General features: G+C 53.3%; 2 protein-coding genes across 4 annotated transcripts; one reads left to right on the forward strand and one right to left on the reverse strand.

The window, feature by feature from the left end:
- The first annotated feature begins 1,245 nt into the window (after window positions 1–1,245).
- ALG1 (ALG1 chitobiosyldiphosphodolichol beta-mannosyltransferase) lies at window positions 1,246–14,519 on the forward strand. 3 transcript variants are annotated; one of them, XM_007984858.3, is made up of 13 exons: window positions 1,248–1,487; window positions 2,374–2,451; window positions 2,576–2,679; window positions 4,931–5,079; window positions 6,650–6,739; window positions 7,108–7,218; window positions 7,945–8,066; window positions 8,252–8,290; window positions 8,931–8,990; window positions 10,142–10,252; window positions 11,741–11,855; window positions 12,844–12,919; window positions 13,882–14,519. In XM_007984858.3, exons 1-13 carry the CDS (start codon window positions 1,280–1,282, stop codon window positions 14,011–14,013), a joined length of 1,395 nt encoding a protein of 464 aa, XP_007983049.2. In that variant the 5' UTR covers window positions 1,248–1,279; the 3' UTR covers window positions 14,014–14,519. The 3 variants fall into 3 exon arrangements, with proteins under 3 accessions (XP_072871264.1, XP_007983049.2, XP_007983065.2); XM_007984874.3 differs by lacking the exon at window positions 1,248–1,487 and adding an exon at window positions 1,630–1,730; XM_073015163.1 differs by lacking the exons at window positions 10,142–10,252; window positions 11,741–11,855; window positions 12,844–12,919; window positions 13,882–14,519 and adding an exon at window positions 9,294–10,135 and having other exon boundaries at window positions 1,246–1,487.
- On the reverse strand, window positions 14,464–26,778 carry EEF2KMT (eukaryotic elongation factor 2 lysine methyltransferase). Its single transcript, XM_037989872.2, has 8 exons — window positions 26,626–26,778; window positions 24,448–24,510; window positions 22,464–22,544; window positions 20,739–20,840; window positions 19,532–19,665; window positions 19,184–19,449; window positions 18,220–18,369; window positions 14,464–14,858 (listed from the first exon to the last, which is right to left on the reverse strand). The coding sequence occupies exons 1-8, from the start codon at window positions 26,719–26,721 to the stop codon at window positions 14,758–14,760; spliced, it is 993 nt and encodes a 330-aa protein (XP_037845800.2). The 5' UTR covers window positions 26,722–26,778; the 3' UTR covers window positions 14,464–14,757.
- Between the last annotated feature and the right edge of the window lie 7 nt (window positions 26,779–26,785).

Consider the following 26,785-nt stretch of genomic DNA (forward strand, 5'->3'; position numbering starts at 1 on the left):
CTACTTGGGAGGCTGAGGCAAGAGAATCACTTGAACCTGGGAGGCAGAGGTTGCAGTGAGCTGACACTGCACCCCTGCACTCCAGCCTGGGCAACAGAGTGAGACTCCATCTCAAAACAAACAAACAAACAAACAAACAAACAAAAAAGGAGACACCTGGGAAACCTCAGGTGGGAGGCTGCGGGAGCTGTGGCCAGACCGCACTCCATTCATCACTCATCTGCTGATGAGCCTTTGGGTTGTTTCCACGATTTGATTCTTGTGGACAGTGCTGATATTTGTTTATAAGTTTTTGTTTGGAAACTGTTTTTCATTCTCCTGGGTGTACACCTGGGAATGCCATTGCTGGGTCATGTGGTAATTCTATGTTGAACCTAATGAGGGACCACCAACTGATTTCCACAGTGGCTGGGCCAGTTACATGCCCAATGGCCGAAGATGAGGGTTCCTCATGTACTGTCCCATGAAATTTTATTTTACTTATTTATTTTTTTGAGACAGGGTCTCACTTTGTCACTTAGGCTGGAGTGCAGTGGTGTGATCATAGTTCACTGCAGCCTCGACCTCCCTGGGCTCCGGTGATCCTCCCAGTTCAGTCTCGCGAGTAGCTGGGACTACAGGCACACGCCGCCACCATTTTTTTTTGGTATTCTTTGTAGAGATGGGCTTTCACTATGGTGCCCAGGCTGGTCTTGAACTCCTGAGCTCAAGTGATCCTTCTGCCTCAGCTTCCCAAAGTGCTGGGATTACAGGCGTGAGCCACTGCTTTCAGTGTTCATGAAATTTCAATACTGCAGGTATACTGCAGGCTTGTGTATTGTATCGATATCTGTGCTTTATACATAAAAAGGGTAAGGATGTTTTGCTCCCCAAGAACCATTTTTGCCCCCTTGGGAGCACCACTGGGAACCCAGGTTCCAGGGGAAGCTTGTCATTGTCATTACTTCTGCTAATCCTTGACAACCCCTCAAGCGGGAGCCAACCATCCTGAACAAAATCTGAGGCTCCAAGGGAGATTGAGTGACTTATCCATATGTCCCAATACAGTAATAGCTTTACTTTAGTCGGGGAAATACACTGCTGTGTAGGGAATCTGGTGTATGTGCGTGTGTACTACAACTAATAAATCTTGGCCCCAGGGGCTCCTGGGGGTTCCCTGGCCCCCTCTGAGGGAACCGCGTCCCTATTTCGCCCTCTCTCGGCCCACTTCGGAGGCTCGGTCTGCGGCTGCGCACAGCGCGCGGAAGCGCGGTCACGTGACTGTTGCGGGCCCGCCAAGATGGCGGCGTCCTGGTTGGTCTTCCTGGCGCTGTGTCTGCTGTTGCCGCTGCTGCTGCTGGGAGGATGGAAGCGCTGGCGGCGGAGGCAGGCGGCCCGGCATGTAGTAGCCGTGGTGCTGGGCGACGTGGGCCGCAGCCCCCGTATGCAGTACCACGCGCTGTCTTTGGCCATGCACGGCTTCTCGGTGACCCTCCTGGGGTTCTGCAGTGAGTGGCCAAGGGTCTGGGAGGGAGGATGCTCTGTCATTCTTTGATCCTCGGTTCCAACCGCCCTGGGGAGTCGAGGCGGAAGTGCTTTTGTCGCCGCCTTTGGGCAGCTCTCCGAGATTGGAGGAGCGGGTTATGCCCAGCCTTTTCTGGGTGGATCACTAGGTATAGCCGGCGTTAATCTTGCCACGTGTCAGAAATGTGTTAAGTGAATCCATTGCGTGGTCTCACGTAATTCTCCTAGTAAGTGAAACCCAGGTGCGTGGGACTCCAGGGCTAGTGCTGGTAGCTACGTCTGTGTGCAGCTACTCTTGTCAAGCTATGTCTGAGTTGACAGGATATCTCATTCCTCATCCCTCAACGCAGAGCTCTGCAGACAAATGTTTCATTTGTTCTTCATGTCCATCTTTTACCCACAGTGTGCAGGGCAGCGGTGTCTGCTCCTACATTATTCTCCACGTTGGTATCTTGAGAGGGTAGCTCAACCCCATCTCAGGGAGAAGTGGGAACAGCACTAGTTGCCTTTAATCCCTGTTTAGAGTCTGCTAGGGTGATGGGGTAGAGTGGGACTTCCAGGGATGGCTCTGTGGTGGGAAAATTCCACTATCCAGAGAATCTAGATTAGTTTAATTGAGCACGTACTGTTTGCCAGGCATCGTGTTAAGTGAAGGTAGGTAAGATTCAGGCCCTCCCTCTGTGGGCTATCTAGAGGAATCTGAACAAGAATTGGCCGCATTCTCTGTTCTGGCTAGTGAGGAACAGAGAGAGGTTTTGAAATATTTTACTTTCCAAAACACTCTTCGTGCGTGATTCAGCCTGAGTTGGGAGATTATCTGACTTTAGATTGCTGCTTCTGGTACATTAAAGGGATCATTCTCATTTTCAGACTCCAAACCCCATGATGAGCTCCTGCAGAACAACAGAATTCAGATCGTGGGGTTGACAGAACTTCAGAGTCTTGCAGGTAGGATGCAGTCAACTCCAGAATCCTCTGAATCTGTGGGCTGGGGGCAAGGGGTGTGTGTTTGAAAAGCCTTGCAGATTGCCAGTCGCTCCTTTGGTAGTCACAGGTGTTTTCTGACTTGCAGTTGGGCCCCGAGTTTTCCAGTACGGAGTCAAAGTTGTATTTCAGGCTATGTACTTGCTGTGGAAGTTGATGTGGAGGGAGCCAGGTGACTATATCTTTCTCCAGGTGTGTATCAGCCTCTGCCTCCCTCTGTGAGAACCGTGTTAACAGTTTATTTTCCAGCACAAATTAGTAATATATTGCATATTCACGTGTGTGTGTTGTGTGTATAAAAGTTTAAAGATGTGAGTCTTTAAACATGCACAAATTGGTAATAAATTGCATATTCATATGTGTGTGTGTGTGTTGTGTATATAGGCGTTTAAAGACATGAATAGGAGCCTATGGTATGTGTCTATTTATGGCACCTGTCCATGCTGTGTCATTACAGTCTTACATTGTACTGACTGTGTATCTAAGTGTTTTCCATGTGTTAATTCATTTAGTCCTCACAGTAACCCTAAGAAGTATTACATTTAGGTAATATAAGAACCTGTTTCTTAAGGTTGTTCTCATTTAGATGAGAAAACCTAGACCCAGAAAGGCTCTGTAAGTAGGCCATCACCATACAGCTAGGAAGTGGTGGAATCAGGGGATTTGAACGTAGGTAGTCAGTCTGGTTCTGTAGTATATATATATATATACACACACATATATGTATACACACACACACACATATATTTTTTGAGACAGAGTTTCGCTCTTGTCGCCCAGGCTGGAGTGCAATGGTGTGATCTTGGCTTACTGCAACCTCTGCCTCCTGGGTTCAAGCTATTCTCCCGCCTCAGCCTCCTGAGTAGCTGGGATTACAGGTGTCCACTACCATGCCCAGCTAATTTTTGTATTTTTAGTAGAGATGGAGTGTCGCCATGTTGGCCAGGCTGATCTTGAACTCCTGACCTCAGGTGATCCGCCCGCCTTGGCCTCCCAAAGTGCTGGGATTACAGGCGTGAGCCACTGTGCCTGGCCTCTTGTTATACTTTTAACCTCTTCCCTTGATCACTTTTTTTCTTTAAAAAATTTTTCTTTCTTTTCTAGCTGAAGAATACCTTTTTTTTTCTTTTTTCAAATCCATTTTTAACATATAGAAGCACCTTCCTCTTTTATTTATTTATTTTTATTTTATTTTATTTTTTTATTTTTATCATATTTTTCCTGAGATGGAGTCTCTCTGTTACCCAGGCTGTAGTGCAGTAGTGCGATTTTGGCTCACTGCACCCTCCCGTGTTCAAGTGATTCTCCTGCCTCAGCTTCCTGAGTAGCTGGGATTACAGGCACGTACCACCATGCCTGGCTAGTTTTTGTAATTTTTTTTTTTAGTAGAGATGGGTTTTCGCTGTGTTGGCCAGGATGGTCTTGAACTCCTGACCTCAGGTGGTCCACCTGCCTCAGCCTCCCAGAGTGCTGGAATTACAGGCATGAGCCACTGTGCTCCACACCTTCCTCTTTTAACAGGCAGCCTTGAATTCCAATATGTGATGTACCATACTACATGTATTTAGTCTCATGTTAATGGATACTCAGATTCTTCCTGATTTTGTTTTTACTTTTACAAATAGTGCAGCTCCAAGCACAGTGAGTGTATGCCTTTTGCGTAAGTCCAGTTTCTTTCTTAGGATAAATTCCTAGTAATGGAATTGTGTAGTCAAAGTTGATGCATTTTAAAGATGTGTATGTTACTGGATAGCTTTAGAGTAAGGTTGGGCCAGTTTGGCCACTGCTGAGTGGAGGTGCCTCTTCTCCCCCATGCTTACCATCACCAGCTGTCGTTAGACTTTTTTAGAATTTGCATTCTGACAGGTGAAAAATGCCATCTCTTTGTTCTGTTTTTTGCCTCCTTAATTATTGATGGTCTTGGACTTTTCAGGTTGGTTCTGTTTGTTTTGTTTTGTTTGTTTGTTTGTTTGTTTTAGAGACAGAGTCTAGCTCTGTCACCCAGGCTGGAGTTCCGTGGCACAATCATAGCTTAACTGTAGCCTCATCCTCCTGAGTTCAAGTGATCCTACCTCCTCAGCCTCCTGAGTAGTTGGGGCTACAGGCGTGTCCCACCACACCTGGCTAATTTTTAAATTTTTTGTAGAGATGAGGTCTCACTGTGTTTCCTAGGCCGGTCTTGAACTCCTGGGCTCAAATGATCCTCATGCCTGGGCCTCCCAAAGTGTTGGGATTACAGGCATCAGCCACCGCACCTGGCCCATTGTTTCTTTTATGACTTTTTACACCTATTTTGGTGGTGGGAGGGTCTTTCTCCTGCTTATTATCAAGAGCGCTGTAAAGGTAATAGACTCATCACCGTGTGTGTTGTGACTATTTTTACTTGGTTTATTGCCGAGCATGGTTTGGGTTTCCTCCTCTTCAAGTCTCTTATCTTTCCTAGAACCCCCCAGGTCTGCCGAGCATTGCTGTCTGCTGGTTCGTGGGCTGCCTCTGTGGAAGCAAGCTCGTCATTGACTGGCACAACTATGGCTACTCCATCATGGGTCTGGTGCATGGCCCCAACCACCCCCTCGTTCTGCTGGCCAAGTGGTGAGAGTCTGGGAAGAGGGTAAAATACCGTCCCCCAAACCACTCAAGGATGAGTGAGAAGAAAGGCCATTGTGGGCCTCCGGAAGCTGGTTCCTTGTGTGCCCTGCAGGAGGCGGGGTGAGGCTGGTGAATCAGGCCAAATGCTGGTTCCAGGTGATAGAAACAGGCCTCAGCAAAGGACCACATTTTTTGGCCCATGAAATGGAAGTGTCTGGGGAAAGGGTTGGTTTCGAGCTCAGCAGTGTCCCTGGGACCCAGCTCATGTCTGTGTCCACACTCCCTTCTGGTGGTGGTTCCCGGAGCTCTCCTAGCTCTCGTCCCCACCTAGGCTCAGTGGGGAGGGCAGCCCTCTCTGATTGGCTCATGTCGGTTACCTGCCTTCCTCTGATCTGCCTATTGAGGCCAGGGGGCAAGTGCTCCAGTAGAAGAGCTGGGTCTCAGGAGCATCCATATCCCATGGACAGAGGGTGTGTGAGGGCAGATTCCCAAATTGAAACCCAGGGCTGCTGTTGGGAGCTGGAGAAGTGGGCCACAGTTGCTGTAGCTGATGAGACAGGGAGGGAAGAAGGGCCAGTGGTAGCGGTGGGACGTGGAGCTGGGAAGGTTGTCTGCTGTACCCTGAGCCTGACTATAACATGTCTGTTATACTCTGCACAGCCAGCCTTCATGTGCACATCCAGCCTCTGTGCATGTCCAGCCTCTGTGTGTACTTCCAGCCTTGGGCCACTGGCTGGCTGTGACATTTGCCCTGATGAGTTTGTTCACTGGCAGTGGTGACAGCAGCAGCAAACAGCTCAACTGAGCAAACTGAGCAAAATGCTTCATGGTGAGCGCCTGCTGCATGCCAATCCTCCGGCCAAGACCTTTTTGTATTTTACCTCGTTCAATCTCCATGCACCTTAGGAGGGTGTACCTTTTACAAGTTAGGAAACTGAGGCTGAGAACGATTACACGTCCTGCCACACAGCTAAGTGTGAGGACCAAAATGTCATCCCAGGCAACCTCATTTCCGAGCTTTCTCCGCATCTTGAGAGAGGAACAGGCCATGATACCCTGGCGGCGATATCACTCATGCCCTGTTCCGGCTCTCCCCTGCGATCAGGGCTCAGTCTCCATCAGGAGAGAACATGTACAGCGTTCACTGAATCCCTTTGCCCCACGTTGAGAGCAAGCCGTAGCCTTACAGCCTTTGCAGTGGTGGCACAGGTGGCTGAGATCCACTAGTGAGGCCTTTTACAGCAAGAGAGAGGATGTCCACTTTGGCAGTGATACACAGTGTCCTTTTATTGATTTTTTCAATTTGTATGTATTTATTTGAGGCAGACTCTCGCTCTGCTGCCCAGGCTGGAGCTCAGTTTCCTTTCAAAGTGATTGTATTTAAGCCAACAAATGACACAACATAAAGAAAGGTGTATACAGCATAAAGAAAGAGCACTGGCACAGGTGGGACTCAGGGAGTACAGACTCTCCCAGCTCTGTGGCCTTTTCTCTGTTGAGGGATGTCGAGTCACGTGGTGGTGGTAGCGGAGGCCTGTCAATGGCTCTGCTGACTGCTTATCCCTCTTTTCAGGTACGAGAGGTTCTTTGGGCGCCTGTCCCACCTGAACCTGTGCGTTACTAATGCCATGCGGGAAGACCTGGCGGAGAACTGGCGCATCAGGTACCAAGGCCTGGGACCACGGCGGCCTGGGAGAGGCACAGGGCCCCTGATTGGCTGCAGTGAGAGCTGCCTTGCCTGCTGCGGCCGTGCTGGCGAGGCAGTTTGAAATACTGAGGTCCTGGGAGGTGGTCCCTGGTTTGAGGAAGCCGGGGGAGGAAGGGGCAGAGTTTCTTTCCCAGCCAGCCAGGGGGTCCGGGCAGTTTTGGTCCTAGGATATCTCTGTGTATTCCCAAGTCATTGCAAGGCTTCTTGTCATCGTCTGAGACTTGGATTCCCCAAGCCGCCTTCTTTTCCTGGAGCCTGTGAGTCCTCTATTCCTGAGGCCTTTCTGCAGCCCTCCCAATAGCCCCGCCATGATTTCATTGCAGGGCTGTGACTGTCTACGACAAGCCGGCATCTTTCTTTAAAGAGACACCTCTGGATCTGCAGCACCGGCTCTTCATGAAGCTGGGCGGCATGCACTCTCCCTTCAGGGCCCGGTAGGTCTCCCATCCTCAGCTGCCTTCTCTCCTGCTTGCCACTGCCCTGGGCTCTCCCCTTCTCACTGAAGACCTGGGAACCCACTCATCCAGGGGTTGGCAAACTAAGGCTACAGGCCAGTCTCCTGCTTTTGTAAATCAAGTTTCACTGGGACACAGCACACTCATTCCCTTCTGAGTTGTCTACAGCCACCTTTGAACTACAACAGCAGAACAGAGAACCTGTGGCCCACAAAGCCTGAAGTATTTACTTTCTGGCCCTTTAAGAAATGTTTGTGGACCCCTGCGCTGTCTTACTCTCCTGCCAGTGGGTTCCCAGGTCTGTGGCAGGATCTGTGGACCTGTGTGTTCCCTGGGGTGTCTCATGGGGCTGAGGAGGGAATCTTTGTGCAGGTCCACACACCCTGAGGTGTGCCCTGGGTAAGCCGGGGTGGTGTGGGAGGGCACCCCAGCACCCTCATCTTGAGTCCAGGGGATGATAAGACAGTAAGTCCCGTGGGGAAAAGGAATGAGTCAGTCTTGTTTGCTGTTGTAACCTTAGCACCCAGCAACAATATTAGAGAAAGCAAGCCCAGGCCTCAGATGGCAGGGGTGGCCTGGTACTGCTGATACGGCTGGGCACCCCAACCTTTCGGAGCCTGCAGGCCTCACCACAGCAGGAGATGCCTGTCCTGGGTCCTGGGCCTGCTCTGTGGCCTCTCACAGGCTTTTTTCCTGCTCCTTCAGCTCAGAACCTGAGGACCCAGCCACGGAGCGGTCGGCCTTCACGGAGCGGGACGCTGGGAGCGGGCTGGTGACACGTCTCCGCGAGCGGCCGGCCCTGCTGGTCAGCAGCACGAGCTGGACAGGTCTGCACGACCCCTGGGGCACTTGGGGTTGGTGTGACGGGCACCTGGCCAACCTGTGTTCGCCTCACCCCTGCCAGTCCTGCATGCCCCCGCCCCACCATGGTCTCAGTGAGAAGGGGAGGGCATGTGAGCTGCAAGAGGGGTGTCTAGAAACAGGCCCCTGACATTCAATTCTCTTCTTGTAGAGGACGAAGACTTCTCCATCCTGCTGGCAGCTTTAGAAAGTAGGTGTGTGGCTGCGGTGAGGAGCTCTGGGTTTGTTGGGGGCCCCTGGGCTGTGAGCTGCTTGCCTGGCCTGCAGCACGTTCCTGTCCCGGTCCACTGGGTGGGGCAGCCTGGGGACAGCAGGGGTGGTGGAGGTGGGCCGCTATGAATCCCCACTGGGTCACTGAGTGACCAGGCTCTCAGGCCGATATGCCCCCTCCAGGAGAGTGTCTCACAGAGCCTGGTGGCCTCCCCGCCAGAGCAGTGCCCTTTCTCCGCCTGACTCTGGCTATTGTTTATTTAAACATTTTTTTCTGAACGGGCGCGGTGGCTCACACCTGTAATCCTAGAACTCTGGGAGGCCGAGGCAGGCAGATCACCTGATGTCAGGAGTTCGAGACCAACCTGGCCAACATGGCGAAACCCTGTCTCTACTAAAAATACAAAAATTAGCCAGGTATGGTGGCGGGCGCCTGTCATCCCACCTACTTGGGAGGCTGACGCAGGAGAATTACTTGAACGCTGGAGGCAGAGGTTGCAGTGAGCTGAGATCGCGCCACCGCATTCCAGCCTGGGTGACAGAGCGAGACTGTGTCAGAAAAAAAAAAAAAAAATTCTATCACAAATTCCATGTAGACTTGTTTCTTTTTTTAAACACAGAGTTTGAACAACTGATTCTTGATGGACACAACCTTCCTTCTCTCGTCTGTGTGATAACAGGTACTGCCCGGGACCCTGGGTGTCTGTTTGGCTGGGGGATGGCGGACGGGGAGGGGCACGCGGCTTTTATCCTGCACTTCCCATGATCTTGTCTCTTTAATCCTCACTGCAGCTCTCTGCCATAGGGTCTTATACTGCTTGGCATGGGGGAAACTGAGGCTCAGGGGGTTTCATAGCCGGGCAGGGAGCCCAGATTTGAATCTGCAGATACCAGGCTTTTACTTTGTCAGTAGTTTTCAAGCATCTCTTTGTTGTTGTTACATCACTGGTGTCTTTTTTTTTTTTTTTTTTTTTTTGAGACAGAGTCTCTGTCGCCCAGGCTGGAGTGCAATGGCGCAATCTCGGCTCACTGCAACCTCCACCTCCCATGTTCCAGCAATTCTCTTGTCTCAGCCTCCCGAGTAGCTGGGATTACAGGCACCCTCCACCACACCCGGCTAATTTTTGTATTTTTAGTAGAGATGGGGTTTCACCATGTTGGCCAGCCTGGCCTCGAACTCTTGACGTCAGGTGATCCACCCACCTTGGCCTCCCAAAGTGCTGGAATTACAGGCACGAACCACTGTGCCTGGCCACGTCATTGGTGCCTTAACCAAGCCTCTTTTAATTTTTCAAACGGAAGAGCCCCTGTCCCACAGTTACTGCTTCTGAGCACTTTCGAGGTGATTCACTGAAGAAGGAGAAAAGCAGAAGCGGTGTGGGAAGAGGCAGGGTCTGGGCCAGCTACTGGTCCTGCTCTCCTCCCTCCTCTGGCCTCTAGGCTCCCAGGAGTAGCTTGGAACCCACGCCATGTGCTCTGGGGGCTCTGGCAGGGCAGGGGGAGTCCTCGTGTCCCCTGTGCACAACATAGACAAAAGGCTGGGTCCATCTAGTGGGCGGTCAGGTGCCAGGCCAGTGCTTGCCCCGCTGTGTTTGCAGCCCGAGGCAGCTGGCTGCAGGTGCAGGGCTGTGCCTCAGGGGTCGGGGTGCACACCTCTGCAGGGCTTGGGGCTCCTGGGTTGCTTCTGGAAGGACCCGGATGGGGCCTGGCTGGAGCTGCCGAGGGGTGGGGCTTCTGGGAAAGGGATCCCTCCTGGGGGGAGTCTTGGGCCTGGGGCCATGTGACAGGGACAGAGATGGGTCCATGGCAGTGTCTGCTCTTCTCTGTGAAGGCAAAGGGCCTCTGAGGGAGCATTACAGCCGCCTCATCCAGCAGAAGTGTTTCCAGCGCGTCCAGGTCTGCACACCCTGGCTGGAGGCCGAGGACTACCCCCTGCTTCTAGGTGAGAGGCCGGCAGGAGGCTCAGGAGGAGGCGGGGCCTTCAGTGGGGGAAATGGGTGGGTGGAATGGAATTTTCCTGAAAAGGTGGCTCTGGAGGCCACTTGGGGACAGCCACTTGCTGCCGAGACCTCTGGCTGAGCTCCCAGGAGGAGGCTACTTCCTGGTGTGCCAGGCCCTCCCTGCCAGGTGACCCCAGAGGCTGTTTACTAAGGGGTTTGAGGAGGCCACTTCCTTTCAGCCTGCCACGCCCTCCATTCAGTCCTCTTCCTTCCCGCAGGAGGGCTGGGCCTGGGGTTGGGGCCACTGTTGCCCAGGTGTGGGAGGGCAGTGGCTTTGGGAGGTACAGGGACGATGTGTCAAACAGCGTCGCCTCTGCCAGTGAGATGGTTCTCCCTCGCCTCCGTCTCATTCCCGTTGATTTCTCCAAGTGGGGAGTCGGCTTGGTCCTGATGTGTCTCTAGAGCCGCATCTTCCAGCCTTGAGTGAACAGAGCAGTTGGAGTCTGAGGGCCTTTTCCTGGCAGGACTCTCTAGCTGGTCTTTTTTTTAGACAGTTTCGCTCCGTCGCCTATGCTGGAATGCATGATCTCAGTTCATGCAACCTCCGCCTCCTGGGTTCAAGCGATTCTCCCACCTCAGCTTCCTGAGTAGATTACAGGATTACAGGAGACCGCCACAACACCTGGCTTAGTTTTGTATTTTTAGTCGAGACAGGGTTTCACCATGTTGGCCACACTGGTCTCGAACTCCTGACCTCAAGTGATCCTCCTGCCTTGGCCTCCCTAAGTGCTGGGCTAGTCTTTAGAAATGTTAAGCTGTTTGGCTTTATTTTCACAGTGACAGCTGGTTTGTGGTGGGTGTGCTGTGGTTTATTATTATTATTATTATTTTGAGACGGAGTTTCACTGTCGTAGCCCAGGCTGGAGTGCAATGGTGCGATCTTGGCTCATCTCTACCTCCGCCTTCCCGGGTTCAAGCGATTCTCCTGCCTCAGCCTCCCAAGTAGCTGGGATTACAGGCACCTGCCACGACGCTCGGCTAATTTTGTATTTTTTTTAGTAGAGATGGGGTTTCACCATGTTGGCCAGGCTGGTCTTGAACTCCTGACCTCAGGTGATCCGCCCACCTTGGCCTCCCAAAATGCGGGGATTACAGGTGGGAGGTGAACCTGGGAGGTGGAGGTTGCAGTGAGCCAAGATTGTGCCACTGCACTCCAGCCTGGGTGACAGAGTGAGACTGTCTCAAAACAAAACAAAACAACAACAAAAAAACCAAATTGTGGTTACGTAGAAAAAGTGTCAACTTACATTTTCAGATGTCCCAGCCAGGCTGTGTGGCTGCTTGGCCAGCTTAAGCCACTTGTGTTTGGGGCTGTCGGGGACCTTTTCCGATTTTCACTCCCCTTGGGGGGTGTTGCCTCACTGTGCTGGGAGGATCTGTGTTCCCAGGGCAGAGGCCAGCGCTCTGACCGCACCCCTCTTGCCTAGCAGGGTCGGCAGACCTGGGTGTCTGTCTGCACACGTCCTCCAGTGGCCTGGACCTGCCCATGAAGGTGGTGGACATGTTTGGGTGCTGTTTGCCTGTGTGTGCCGTGAACTTCAAGTGGTAGGAGCAGAACCCGACTTTTTCTGGGGATAGCTTGGCAGATCCACCACTGAGGGGGACGCAGTGCAGAGCAAGCTGCCCACAGTGAGGCCCTGCCCGTCGGTCAGTGCAGCACACACTGGAGGCCACTAGGAGGAGCCCTGCGGTTACTGTGGCTGGGCTTGAGCCTCACTGAAGTCGTTGCTTCCATTTAGAGCTCGTGTTACATTCAGGTTGATGCAAAAGTAATCACGGTTTTTGCCACTAAAAATGGCAATTACTTTTGCACCAACTTAATATGAAAAAAAAGCATCCTAAATACTAGAACTCCACTTGGGGCTTTTGCTCCTAGAGTGGAATTGGCGGGAATTGCCTGCAGGCTTACATGGTTTTCTTTGTTTCTCTCCCGCCATGTCCCTTTTGGCCAAGCTCACATGGTGGGTTTGAATCAGCTAAATGAGTGTCATGCTCTGGCCTCACTCCACCCAGCACAGACGGGCGTTTGGAAGGGCGGCGTTAGAAGAGATTCTAGAAGTAGTAGCCCCGCGCAAGCTGAGTCCTTGGCCCCTGCTCAGGAGCTGGCCCCTGGATGGGATTCAGGGATATGCGCCCCTCATGTGAGCTGAGCTCAGGGAAATGTGGGGATCATACCTGGTACCCTAGGAAAGTCATCTTTTATGTGCTGAGCCAGTCCCCAGGGGGTTGCCTTTCCTTGTTCCATGGCCATGGAGTTAAGAAAAGCATGCAAAAATAATTCTCCAGTCCGTGAAGAGCATCCAGCATAGAAGGTACAAACCCTCCTTAAGGCTCCCTCCTTAAATCGGTTTGGCCATTTTGATGTGCAACCCTCCCAGCCTTTCTACCCTTCAGATGCCAGATCTCAGAACTAGCTCCCGGAAACCACACCCCCAGCCTGGCCTGAGCGTGGGGGGGTGGGAGCCCAGGCGGGCACCCCAGGGTCTGGTGTCTTGTGCAGGCAGCTCTGAGGCTCCCTTGGTTCTCCCTGCAGTTTACATGAGCTGGTGAAGCATGAAGAAAACGGCCTAGTCTTTGAGGACTCCGAGGAACTGGCAGCTCAGCTGCAGGTAGCCATGTCTGCCACATGCCAGGGTGGGGAGGGTTCTGGAGACTGGCACCAGGCCACGCTCCCTGATTCCTGCTTCCCACAGCCAGGGTGGGACCATGTGGGGTCTGGCGGAAAAGCTAGGGAGGGAGCAGAGGTCAGAGGCCAGCCTACTCTGCTGTCCCATTTTGGTACAGTAGGCTGGGGAAAGTTAGGACACACCCCCCAACCTGCCCTCTGGATTTATGGAGCTGACACTCCACAAATGATGCTGGAGCCGGTGGGCCGGGCTGCAGTTCAGGAAGTGATCAGGATCAGGTAGGCGGGCAAAGGGAGCTTCTGGGACCAGCCTTCAAAGATGAGTGGAATTCTGCAGAGGTTACTTGTTTCTTGTTGCAAAAAGTAACACATCATTTCTTGCCAACAGAATGATTGGCAGGATTTTCAGTAAAGGTCCAGGTCGGAAGTCATTTAGACTGGGTCCCCCAGTCTCTGTCAGAACCATGGGACTCTGCTGTGGTGTGAAAGTAGCCACAGATCATCTGTAGATGAAGGGGTGTGGCTTTGTTCCAATAAAACTTTATTTACAGACAGGCTGTGGGCTGGATTTGGCCTGCAGGCTGTAGTTTGTGATCCTTGATTCAGACAGTTTAGCGAGGCTGAAAAGAACACTGACACCCCCTTGTTACGCACAGATGCATGGGACTGTGTTGGCCAGAGGCCGAGAGGAGGGTGCTCCAGGGGAAGTCACAGCATATAGAGGCTGGGAGGTGCTCCAGGGCACCAAGTGTGGGAAAGTGGGATATGTGGGAAAGTTTCCAGAAAGCGTGATGTCAAGGTGGAGGCGGAGCGCTGCTGGGGCATGAAGGGTCTCGGGTCCAAGTGAGGGAGTTAGGGGCTGGGGAGGGGGTGTTGCTGGGTCAGGGACCTGGGATGGGGTGGGGACAGGCAATGAGGTAAGCTCTGCTCTTTATTTTTTCGCAGATGCTTTTCTCAAACTTCCCTGATCCTGCGGGCAAGCTAAACCAGTTCCGGAAGAACCTGCGGGAGTCGGAGCAGCTCCGATGGGATGAGAGCTGGGTGCAGACTGTGCTGCCTTTGGTTATGGACACATGACTCCTGGGCCAGAGGCTAAAACCCCAGGACCCCGGCTGCCCTCCCTACAGCTTCTTGGGAGTCTCAGGGCAAACCCTTTCAAGCAGCGCCTCCCAGTGGCCAGTAGCTGAAATGACGGCAGTGGTGCCGCCTGGTGAATGAATTGGTTGGGACCCCGGAAGCTGTGGTTGGCCCTGATTTCTTCTTTGGAGGCTCAGAAACATTTCCTCTCTTCTGTTCTTCACGCCCCATGCCCCTGCTAGCATATTACTGTTCTGTGACTTCCCCATGACCTCTGCAGGACTCCTCCTCCTGTGTTTGGTCTGCAGGTGTCGCCTTTCTGCCGTGTTCCTAACGTTTTGATTCCTGTCTTGAAAAAAAGCACCTGCTGCACCGTAAGCCCAGGGATGTGGCAGCTGCAGCGGGCTTGGCTTTGTGAGGAGCCGAGTGTGTCCACGTTGGGGGACATCATACTTGATACATACGTTTTTATTTGCGCAAAGAAAATGCTATTTTTGGAGCCAGAATGTTCACGTCTGATTTATGGTGATTTTCTTAAGAACCAGAACTGCTGGGAGAAAGGGGGCACCCCCACGCTTAGACAGCCAATGTCTTATTAGAGGGCAGTTTGTGGTTCCTGGTTTGGAATTGAACATTCTTCAAACATTCCAGTCCACTGAAAGTTTTATCCGCTTTCCCATATAAAAATTCTTCCCACGATAGTGACTTGATTCTCACAGTCACGTTGGAAGGCGTGTGTGAGGCCTACAGTGTGAGGTTCAGAATTGCCATTTCCAAGTGCTCCTCGTAGGGAAACAGCTTCTGGTCATGACGAGGTTGGGCCTCCCATCTGATCCCGGCCCGGCCTGGAAACAGAGCACATGTGTTGCAGGATGGCGGTGTTTCAGGACAGGACATTAGCTTACTGTGTGGGGCTGCTAGAACAGGCCTGGCGGGGTGGGGGGGTGTCCAAGTCAGGTTACTTGGTTCACAGGTTCCCAGGCCCACCCAAGTACCTAGAATTGGCCTCCAGGATGGGAGCAAAAATCTGGTTTTGCATAGAAGTGGCTAGCAGCAGGCACCGTGCCGCGCTCCACACTCTGCCCGTGTCTGCCCCAGCGCGTGGCATAGTGGGACAGAAGCAGAGATCTGAATCCACATCTACCTGGCTGCTCAGTCAATCCACTCTTCACAAAGCTTAGAAAGCGGCCAGGCACAGTGGCTGACGCCTGTAATCCCAACACTTTGGGAGGCCGAGGCAGGCGGATCACCTGAGGTCAGGAGTTCGAGACCAGCCTGGCCAACATGGTGAAACCCCATCTCTACAAAAATACAAAAATCAGCCAGGTATGATGGCGGGTGCCTGTAATCCCAGCTACTCAGGAGGCTGAGGCGGGAGAATCACTTGCACCCGGGAGGCGGAGGTTGCAGTGAGCCGAGATTGTGCCACTGCACTCCAGCCTGAGTGACAGAGCAAGCCTCCATCTCAAGAAAACAAAAAAACAAAAACAAAAAAAACCCCAAAAAACAAAACCACACACACACAAAGCTTAGAAGGGGCTGGTGTTCTGATAAGCACAGATGCCTGAAGAGCCAGTAGCCAGAGTGATTTTTGCTTTTTTTTTTTTTTGAGATACGATCTTGTTGTGTCACCCAGGCTGGAGTGCAGTGGCACGGTCATTGCTCACCACAGCCTCGACTCCTAGGCTCTAGCAATCCTCCCACCTCCCAAGCAGCTGGGATGACAGGTGCGCGCTGCCATGCCGGTAGTTTTTTTATTTTGTAGAGATGGGGTCCTGAACACATGGCCGCAAGTGATGCTCCTGCCTCAGCCTCTTTTATTTTTTTGAGATGGAGTTTTACTCTGTTCCCCAGGCTGGAGTGCAGGGGCGCAATCTCAGCTCACTGCAACCTCTGCCTCCCAGGTTCAAGTGATTCTCCTGCCTCAGCCTCCCGAGTAGCTGGGATTATAGGCGTGCACCACCACGCCTGGCTAATTTTTGTTTTTAGTAGAGATGGGGTTTCACTGTGTTGGGCAGGCTGGTCTTGAACTCTTGACCTCAGGTGATCCGCCCACCTCAGCCTCCCAAAGCCGCAGCCTCTTACAGTGTTGGGATTACAGGCGTGAGATGCTGTGACCCGGGATGATTTTCATTTACAGTTTTTTGTTACGAGTGGAAAATGCGTATTTATAAAAATGAAGTAGTACAGACGTGAACGTGTAGAAGTCTCTATCATCCTTCTGTTAACGTGTATATCAGGGATGTCCAATCTTTTGGCCTCCCTGGGCCACACTGGAAGAGGAAGAATTGCCTTGGGCCACACATAAAATACACTAACGCTAGCAATAGCTGATGAACTAAAAGAAAAACAAATCACAAAAAAACCTCATACTATTTTAAGAAAGTTTACAGATTTGTGTTGGGCTGCAGATTGGACAAGCCTGCCATATATATATTCTAGGTTTTCCTCTATAGGTCTACTAATGTGAAAATGATTATTGTGATAAATGCTTTTTTGAGATGAAGTCTTGCTATGTTGCTCAAGGTGGCCACAAACTCCTGGGCTTAAGCCATCCTCCTGCCTCAGCCTCCTGTGTAGTTGGGAATATGGGTACTCACAACCATGTGTGGGTGATTATTATTATTTTTTAAACAAAAATGGGGCTGGGCACCGTGGCTCATGCCTGTAATCCTAACACTTTGGGAGGCTGAGGTGGCAGATCACTTGAGGTCAAGAGTTCGAGACCAGCCTGGCCAACATGGCAAAACCTCGATTCTACAAAAAAATACAAAAATTAGCTGGGTGTGGTAGCACGCGCCTGTAGTCCCAGCTACTCAGGAGGCTGAGATGGGAGGATAGCTTGTACCTGGGAGGTGGGAGGTGCCAGTGGGCCGAGATGGCACCATTGCACTCCAGCCTGGGCAATACAAAGCCAGACTCTGTCTCAAAAAAAAAAAAAAGGTGGGTGGGGGCTTATACTATATGTGCTGTTTGGCACTGCTATTTTCACTTAAACCATATTGCAGGTATTTTTTTCACGTAAGTATCTGAAGAAAGACTTCCTTTTTTTTTTTTTTTTGCTTTTTTGAGACAGGGTGTTGCTCTGTTGCCCAGACTGGAGTGCAGTGGTGAGATCACGGCTCACTGCAGCCTCCACCCCACGGGCTCAAGCCACCCTCCCACCTCAGCCTCCCGAGTAGCTGGGACCACAGGCGTGTGCAACATGCCCGGCTAGTTTTGGTATGTTTTGTGGGGATGGGGTCCCACTATGTTGCCCAGGTTGGTCTTGGATGCCTGGGGTCAGGGAGTCCTCCTGCCTTAGCCTTCTGAAGTGCTGGGAGGACAGGCCTGAGCCCCGTGCCTGGCCAGCCTCCTGTGCGCGGTCGTGCGGGACTCTCGTGGAACCCAGTGTGCCTTCGTGTGCTGGCTTGTTTGTTGGCTCTGTAGTTAACAGGCTCCCCATGTGGACAGACGTTGGGTCGTCTGTGTCTCTGTGTGCAGGCAGAGGCTGCTGCGGGTGCATCTGTGCACACGGTTGCCAGGAGGGGCTCTGCTCAGGGGGAGCTGGGGCAAAGGCTGGTGGCACTGGGGGGCATGGGTGTAGTGTGGAGGCGCGGGAGCCAGGCGGCCGGGCTGCAGTCTGCGGGAGCTCGGGGGTCGCCTGACCTCCGTGTGCCCTAGTGTCTGTTAGATGGGACAATGACAGCACACCCTCACAGGTGCTGGGGGCTGACAAATGTCAGTTCTGAGGACAGTGACTGGCCCACTGCGGGGCCAGTTCCCCTTCTCTGTAGTCACCCTGCTCGTCCTCCACTGACTGGGTGCTCAGGACAGTGGCGTGGTGGATCTGCCTGTACAGCCTGTGCTCCAGCATCCTGCAGACCACAGTTGTGTCCAGCCCTGACCCCGACTGCCTCTCCCGCCACCTCCATTTTATAGATGAGGAAACCGAGGCCCAAGGGCTTAGGGAACTCTGCTCTGAAGCACACAGTAGGGCTGCTGGGCTCAGACCCTCCCTCCCTGTGCTGAGCTGCCCTCCTCCTGCCCCAAGCCCCCCCATGCCCTGAGCCCACCCTGCTCGCCAGCCTCTGCCCAAGTTCCCCGCATGGCGTGGGGGTGTGGGGCATCCTAACTTTTCCCCGGTGCCAAGTTCTTTCACTTCCACTGGAGTCTTGCAGGGACAGCTTGGGGACCTTGCAGGCCCAGGCGGGCGTGGGGGCTCACCTAGTTCGGTGGTGAACAGCTGGCATGTCTCTGGGTTGCGGACGGTGAAGGCCACGTAGACCTCAGGAGCCCGCTGGTGCTCCCGGCAGGCAGCCAGCCTCCTCAGGACCCCGACCAGCGACATGATGGCTTCTGGACAATACAGCACATCTACAGTGAAAGCTTCAGGTTACTGAAAGGGACCAGCGGAACGTTCCAGGTCATGCTGACCTCAGCCGCAGGGCGAGACCAGAGAGGCAGCAGTTATATGAGACTATTAGATGCCATTTGACCATTTGTGCCATTAGATGGAAACGCAATTACCCGGGTGAAAAAGGAGAACCCTTAGTAGAGAAAGCTGCAAAAGACCAAAGCAAAAGAAAAAAGTCTCCAGACTCACTGGTGTTCCTTAAAAAACAGCTCTGGTTCTCAGCCTATCTAGAGGGCTTTGAATGACGCAAAGCCTGACCCTGGTGTGAACGTCGTGTTTCATGCGTCTGCCGATTTGTGTGCTGGCTTGCAGGGGAGGGCCTGTGTCCCTGGCCTGTGGTTTCAGGGCTGGGACCCAGGGTCACAGGCCGAGCTCTGTTCGACCAGAGAGGGGACTGAGTGTGCTGTCAGGGGCGAGGGGTTTTTGGTGGCCCAGCCAACCACCACCTTCTCTCACGGGCCCTGTCCTTGTCCCAAAAGTGGTTGTTTTCCTCCTGTGGTCTCTGAAGGACACAGGGCATGGCTCTGGGACACAGCCATGTGGTGACGACTGTAACGGGAATATGCCTGTCCCCAACAAGAGGGCTGTGGCTTCAAGGTCACCTGAAGAGGCACCCCTGTCCTTTGATGTCACCCTGGAGGCCCAGAGTAACTCTTCTGGAAGCCCCATCATGTCCATGCCCGACAGCGTCCCTTGTTCCCTTTTCCCAGAGCCAAGAGCTGGGTGGAGCTGCAAGGACACCGCCTGCGCAGGGTGCCCGGGGCTGGGCATTACCTGCCGCGATGACAACATCTGGCTGGAAGGCAAAGAGCTGACGGACCGTCGTGACGTCCCAGTCCAGCTGGGCCACTGTCACCCTGGGGCTGTCTAAGTTGGCAGTGATGTCTGCCTCTAACGAGAGGCCATTGAGAAGGACATTCCCTCGGAGCTGCTCGAGGACCCGGCTGTGACAATCGCTGAAGATGTATGCCCGGGGGCGGCACATCTTGCAGATGGCCAGGCCTGTGAGGCCGGCGCCACTGCCAAGCTCTAGGACAGTCCTGGCAGAAGGAAAGCGGACCGTGTCTGCGACTGCACCAGGGTAAGCCTGCCTCGGTGCCCCGCCCTGTGCCCCGAGGTCACCTGTCAGTGAAGGCTGCCGGGTTCTCGATGGCCCATTCTGCAAGGTAGAGGGCAGCGTCCCATGTGACCAGGCCCGTGGTGCCGTGGGAAATGATGGCTGTGCTCTCGGAGAGCGTGACCCAGTCTCCCGAGGGCTGCGCCGAGAGAGGGCGAGAGAATCAGTCTAACGATCAGAAGACAAGTGGCTTAGAAGACAAGTAGCCATCCACCCCATGACTGAATAAACCATGACAGGACCAATCACCAGTCAGCAATGAGAAGCAGCTAACTGTTGACATGCCAACAGCTTGCACAGGCCTCAAGGGTATCACGCGGCATGAAAGACGCTCATCTCAGGCCACACAGGATTCCATTCATAGAACTTTCCTGAGACGATGGAATTCTGGTGATGGAGCACAGGTCAGTGGTGGCCAGGGGCCAGGTGTGGCTATGAAGGGGCGGCTGCCTTGTGGTGATTCAGTGTGCTATGTTTTTCCTTGGTGGTTTTCTGTATCTATGTTTTATCTTATTTTTTTTTTTGAGATGGAGTCTCGATCTGTCACCCAGGCTGGAGTCAGTGGTGCGATCTTGGCTCACTGCAAACTCCGCCTCCCGGGTTCAAGCGATTCTCCTGCCTCAGCCTCCCAAGTAGCTGGGATTACAGGCTCCTGCTACCACGCCCTGGTAATTTTTGTATTTTTAGTAGAAACGGAGTTTCACCATGTTGACCAGGGTGGTCTCAAACTCCTGACCTCAGGTGATCCGCCCACCTCAGCCTCCCAAAGTGCTGGGATTACAGGCCTGAGCCACTGCGCCGGCCTAATTTTTGTATTTTTAGTAGAGACAGGGTTTCACCATATTGGGCAGGCTGGTCTCGAACTCCTGACCTCAGGTGATCCACCTGCCTTGGCCTCCCAAAGTGCTGGGATTACAGGCGTGAGCCACCGTGCCTGGCCCTGTCAAGTATTCTTTGAGGACTGGGCATTAGGTCTTTGTGAAGCAGGTAGTGTGTGTTACCTACTGGACAAATGCCCAACAACCCCACGAGACATGCTGTTGTTGAAGTGCTTGATTTACAGACAGGGAAACTGAGGCTAAAGGAGGTTAACAGACCTCATGTCTAAGACTGCAGAATGGGTGAGTCAGGATTTGAACCCACACCCGTGTTTTCACTTTGTGCAGGAAGGGTATCTGGGCTGTGAGGGGGAGGAGGGTGCTCTTCTCATACCAGCAGATAGCTCCGGTGGCCCTGGGGGGACTCCTCGGCCATCAGGGTCTCCGCTAGCGCCTCGTACAGCTCGTCCAGAGGCTCCGTGTGGACAGCCTCGTGCTGGGGGCAGACAGAGAGAGAGCTTGTTTGCTTTCGTTCTAATCTGTAAAAATGGCCAGATGATTTTCACCAAGTTTGGAGGGGAGATTTGGGACGGAATGGTGTAATACTGGCCAGGTGGTATATAAAATATTCACTTTGCTGGGTGTGGTGGTGTGTGCCGACAGTCCCAGCTACTCTAGAGGCTGACATGGGAGGACTGCTTGAGCCCAGGAGTTTGAGGACAGCTTGAGCAACAGAGACCTTGTCTCTAAAAAAAAAAAATAATTCACTAGGCAGGGAAACCTGGATGGGAGGGCCTTCAACAACAGGTGTTGAGGGGGTAGGGTTAGGGTAGTCTAGGGCAGGAGACAAGGATTCCGTGAGAGCTGTTGCATGACCATGACAGAGCTCTGTGTTTGGATCCAACACAGAGAGGAGGAGAACAAAAGGTGCTATTAAGTGCGCCCAGGCAGAGCTGGGAGGGCGGCCCATGCTGCAGGCCGTGGCTGTCAGCAGGTGGCTTCTCCACGGCTGGCCCCCGCCTACGATTCACAGGGCAGCAGCAGGGTACACTGGGTGACTGCTGCCCTCTGCTGGTGGCACAGGGCAGACCTGCTGGCGACCACAGATGTACCCTTTGGGAAGGATTAGGGAGAAAGCGGGTATTGGAGAAGCAGGGGATTGTTTATTTGCTACAAGTGTGGCCCTTTTACTCAGCAGGTCTGCTACTGCCTACTGAGGAACGGCCTCTCTGACATCCTCCCTCATGTCAAACCTGCATGTTCGGGCCCATCTTTAAAATCCATCCTAGGCCAGGCGCAGTGGCTCACGCCTGTAATCCCAGTACTTTGGGAGGCCAAGGCAGGTGGATCACCTGAGGTCAGGAGTTCGAGACCAGCCTGGCCAACATAGTGAAACCCTGTCTCTACTAAAAATACAAAAATTAGCCAGGCGTGGTGGCGTGTGCCCATAGTCCCAGCTTCTTGGGAGGCTAGGCATGAGAATTGCTTGAACCCAGGAGGCAGAGGTTTCAGTGAGCCGAGATTGCGCCTCGGTACTCCAGCCTTGGCAACACTGTGAGGCTCTGTCTCAAATAAGTAAATAAATAAATAAGTAAAAAATAAAATCCATCCTGTATCAGTCAGGAAAGAGCTGATTCCAGCAGGGGAACTAGTTCCAAAGGTATGGCAAGAGCTAAACCTTCCCTCAGGGGCCCGTGGCGCAACCCAGAGACGGACAAGAGCAGGAAACTCCAAACTCTTCGGCGGGCAGGACAGAGGGTGTGGGCGGGGCAGGACAGAGGGTGTGGGCGGGGCAGGACAGAGGGTGTGGGCGAGGGTTCCAGTGCCGTGGGCTGGGCCAGCGTGGTAGGAATGAGAATCCATATGCTAGGAGCTGGGGCCCCGGAGAAGCAGCTGCTGCAGGGACCCCAGGAGGCAGAGTGAGGGAGAGACGCTGGCCTCCCCTTATTCCCGCCCTGCACTGTCTCCCGTGGGTCACACCCAGCTGCAGCCAGTTGCCTGGGAGGCGCCTGCCATGCTGGGGTCTGCAAAGCAGGCCCAGGGCCCGGGAAGGACGGGGGCTCCAGCACGCAGGTGGCTATGCTGTCCGGCTACTGGGCGGACATTGCCGATAACTGACCTTTTTGATGAGTTCTGAGAGAAAGCACCGGGCATACTTGACTGACGGCGGGTGCTTCACACACACAGGATGCTTCACAGTCTACGGCAAAGGACAGAACGTTGGTTGCTGGGGAGACCCCTTCTTAAGTCTCCTATGAGCTTCAAGCCAACACAGCAGAGGGCAAACTCCGGGCTACCCAATCCCTCAGCAAAGATGTAGATGGACACAGTGTTCTGGCCCCACGCATCTGAAGTTTGTCTTAAGATATAAGCCGTTTCCTAAAAATGCTTCTGCTGTAGCGGCACAAGCTATGGCCTGTTTCTAACACCCATTCTGAGCAGGAACACAGCGCATGTGGGCCCTAACCACCTCCCTCCCAGGGGAGCCAGTGTGAACCAGGGTTCGCAGGAAGGACAGTCGCCAACTGTCTGGCTCTATGAAAGAGGTGGGAAGGCCCTTGGGCACCTGCTCTCTTGGAGCGTGTGTCCCTGGGGACAAGATGGAGGGGGAGGGGACTCTCAGGGTGACAGTCCAGCTAAAGCCGAGAGAAGCTAAGTGCAGGACGAGCAAGTTCCAGGCAGTGGGAACAGCCAGTGCAAGCTCCGAGGTGGCCATGGCCTGGCACTTGGAAAGGAGGGCAGAGGGACTGGTGCAGCAGGAGTGGGGATGGCAGGAAAACAGGAGCCTGGAGGGAGGGAGGAGATGGTCCACAGTGTCTGCTGGTGGGGAGGGACGCAGATTCTGCCCAAGGGCAGCAAAGTACCCCACGCAACACACAGGCCCTTCAGGCTGGTGCTGGTTTTTCATTTTCTTTCTTTTTTTTTTTTTTTGACACAGTCTTGCTCTGTTGCACAGGCTGGAGTGCAGTGGCACGATCTTGGCTCACTGCAGCCTCTGCCTCCCGGGTTCAAGTGATTCTCCTGCCTCAGCCTCCCGAGTAGCTGGGACTATAGGCGTGCACCACCATACCCAGCTAATTTTTTAATTTTTAGTAGAGATAGGCTTTTGCCATGTTGGCCAGGCTGGTCTCAAACTCCTGACCTTAGGTTATCTGTCCACCTCAGCCTCCCAAAGTGCTGGGATTACAGGTGTGAGCCACTGTGTCCAGCCTTTTGCTGGGTTTTAAAGCAGCTCTCCCTACATTTCATGCTTCACCACCCACGAGGGTGAGGCTCAGGGTGAAACTCAGAGCAGGGTGCGAGATAACTTCAGGTATCTCCATGCTCGAAGCCCTGACCTACTGTATTGCTCTGAAAGTCTTCCCTGCTGTGGCTGTATGTTTTCCATGTGGATGACCTTGGTTCACTTCTAGCACAGGGATTCTTCACCAGGGCTCCCAGGATGGGCTGGGTGGGTGGGGGTGGAGGATGTCTGCCTCCCCTGAGTTTGTATGGAAAATGTATTCTGCCGCGCTTCTTTCTGGGAGGGAGTCTATTGTTCTGTCTTTTCAGAAGGGCTCATGGCCCTTCGAAGGTGAAGATCCAGGATGCAGGGTGATCTGCACTTGGCCCACAAGGCCAGGGTCAGGCTGTAGCTGGGCTGGGTGGTGATCCTGCCTCTCACCTGCATGCAGATGCACTTGAGTCCAAACCCCACCCTGGGCAAAGCAAGGGCCAATTTATGTCTAGAAGAGACAGGAGTGAGCAGGACAGGTCTCATGTATGCAAAAAAGAAAGCTCTGAGCATCTCCCAAATGCTAGAAGCTGTTTTGCACCTGTCATCTCTGTTTTTGCTGTGGATGTGGATGGTTTAAAAAACATTCCCTAGATTCCCCTCTCTCATGCAGATTTTTGTATATTCTGATGTCTCTGTCTAAGTCTTAGAAAACGAAAGAGCTGGAGCTGTCGGAGGTGCTGACACCCGCCTGCAGTGCTGACTCAATGGGTTTGTTCTTTGAAGAGAGGTGTTTTTAAAGGGTACAAGCACACCTGTGGTTCTTCTATTAGGTCTGGAGAGATTCAGGAGGCAGGGTTATGAGTCCGAGGGACTCTGGGATTCTTACCTTCTGCAAAATATCCCACAGCAGCTCAGAGTCTGATGAGTCTCTTAACTTTGCTTCTAAGCTCTGTGTGGAGGGGAGAGAGAAATCTCAAGGGCGCATTCACAGGAACATTAAACACGCAATAGAATGTGCTGGCAAAGCGTTGTGTGATCTCTCCCTGCGGACGTGGAGCCAGTTGGAAGTGGAAGCCACGGCGGCTGAAAGCCTGACCTTCAGATGTCACAGGGTGCACCTGGATGAGTCACAGGAAGAAGGCTAGAAGACTGACTCTTGGCCACATTAGTCCTGGCTACTTAGCTGCCACCCGGGTCATGGGCCACCTCCCTGGTTGCATGGGTCAGCCAGGAATTACCAGGGCAGCCATGGCACCAAGGTTTGATGGGCTTGCCATCTGAGTTAAAGTGGAAATGCAGAATGTGCCTATATCAGCCTGGATTACGTTGTCCTCTTACAGCGGCCTCAAGCCCAGCAGTGAGCTTTGGCTCCTGAGTTAGGCAGACTCTCTTGGCTCATATGTGACACAGGGCAAGGCACTTCATTACTTCAGAGCTCCTTCCATGCCATAAAAGGCCCTACAAGACCTGGTCCTAATCCCTCTCTGTGACCTGTTCTCCCTCACCCCTGGCCCACCCTGCTTACTCCACTCCAGCCACACTGGCTGCCTTGCTGTTGTTCCTCAACCACCGCTGGCTTGTTCCACCACAGGGCCTTTGCATATCCTGTTCCCCAAGCCCTTCCTATGCCTGGCTGCTTCACCACTCAGGCTCAAATGTCACCTCTTTGGGGAAGGCTTCCCTGATTCCCTGACTTTGGTGACTCTTCTCCCCAGTTGCTGCATTCACCATTTCCCTGTTTTATTGGCTTTAAAGCCACTTCTGGTCTTTTCTTGTTCATTCATTTATTTGTTTATTCTCTGGCTCTCCCACGCAAGCAGAGCCTCATCTGTCATGGGTACTGCTGATCCATGGTGCCTGGCTCACGGAAGGCATTTATTAAACATTTGGAGACTGAATAAAAACACTAGTTAACACCAACATGCATTTCCCATGAGCTAGGCACTGATCCACAGGCTTTTGTACTCAACCCTGAGAGGTAGGTGTCATTATATCCCCCATTTTATTAATAAGAAAACAATAGCACACAGAGATGCAGTCACTTGCCCAAGGTCACACAGGGCCAGGGATTGGGCCGGAATTTGAAGCAGGCAGGCTGTCTCCTGGGTCTGAACTCTCAACTACTGTACCCAGATCAAACAATCCCTCTGGTCAAATGTGAGTGATAATAATAGTACCCACCTCGTGGGTGTTCAGGGTAAGTCCATTAGCATTCAGCGTGGGCATGTGAACAATTATAGTCAATACTGAATGGAGACCTATGATGCTTTTATGAAGGTTTCTATTTTGGGTTAAAAATGCACAAATTTCTCCAGACCAGAAATGATCTCTGAGTACTAAATATTTTATGTCAATGGAATAACGCAAATGATTAAGCACCACCCCATAAAATGGGGCAGACCCAGGGAGGAATAGATATCCAAACTGCCTCATCCCAGTGAGCTCACCGCACATGAATTACAAATGGGGCCGGGTGCACTAAGCCCCTCTGCTGGCAGAAGGGAGGCTGCTGCCTGCCATGCGCCTGTCCTGTGGATGGCAGGTCCCCCGGGCGACGAGAGGCCACCCCCTCCCTTCTCTGTCTCTTCCATCACAGGCGTGAGAGCCTCAGCGCATGAGCCGATTCTGTGCAGTGCTCGATGTACAGATGAGAACACTGAGCCACGAGGGACACCTGTGATCTGGTCACCGCGCTCGGGAGAATGTGGTTACCCGCGGTCCTGAGGGCGCTGACTTTTTAGAATGGGTGATGTCAGTTGTGTCCCAGTGACCAGAACGATTACTGCCTTTAAAAAGTCGTGAAAACGATCGTGAACTGTACCCCACACCGAGCGCGCGGCGGCCCCCAGCCGACCGTGGAGCCGCCCCCAGCCTCCGCCGCAGGAGGGGTGCGAGCGACTCTGGCCAGGCCCCGGGGACGGGGACCGGGACGCGCGGCTCTGACTGTCGGGAGCCCAGGCACTCACGTGGCAGGAGCGCCGGGGGCTTCAGCACGGAGACCCGCCCCGTCTGCCCCTGGACTTCCCCGCGCCCCGCGGGCCTCTCGGCGCTCCCCGCCGCCCACCTGCCAGGGGAAGGAGCGCAGCGCGCGCGCCGCCAGGAAGCGGCGCTCGAAACACTGCAGCAAGAGTACGGTCCCCGCATCCTCCTCCGGCGCCATGACGTGGGCGGGGCCGCAGTGTTGCCGGGAGACCGGGCGGAAGCCGGGCCTGGACTGAAGAATG

This window comes from Chlorocebus sabaeus, chromosome 5, assembly GCF_047675955.1.
Source record: "Chlorocebus sabaeus isolate Y175 chromosome 5, mChlSab1.0.hap1, whole genome shotgun sequence".
NCBI lineage: Eukaryota > Metazoa > Chordata > Mammalia > Primates > Cercopithecidae > Chlorocebus > Chlorocebus sabaeus.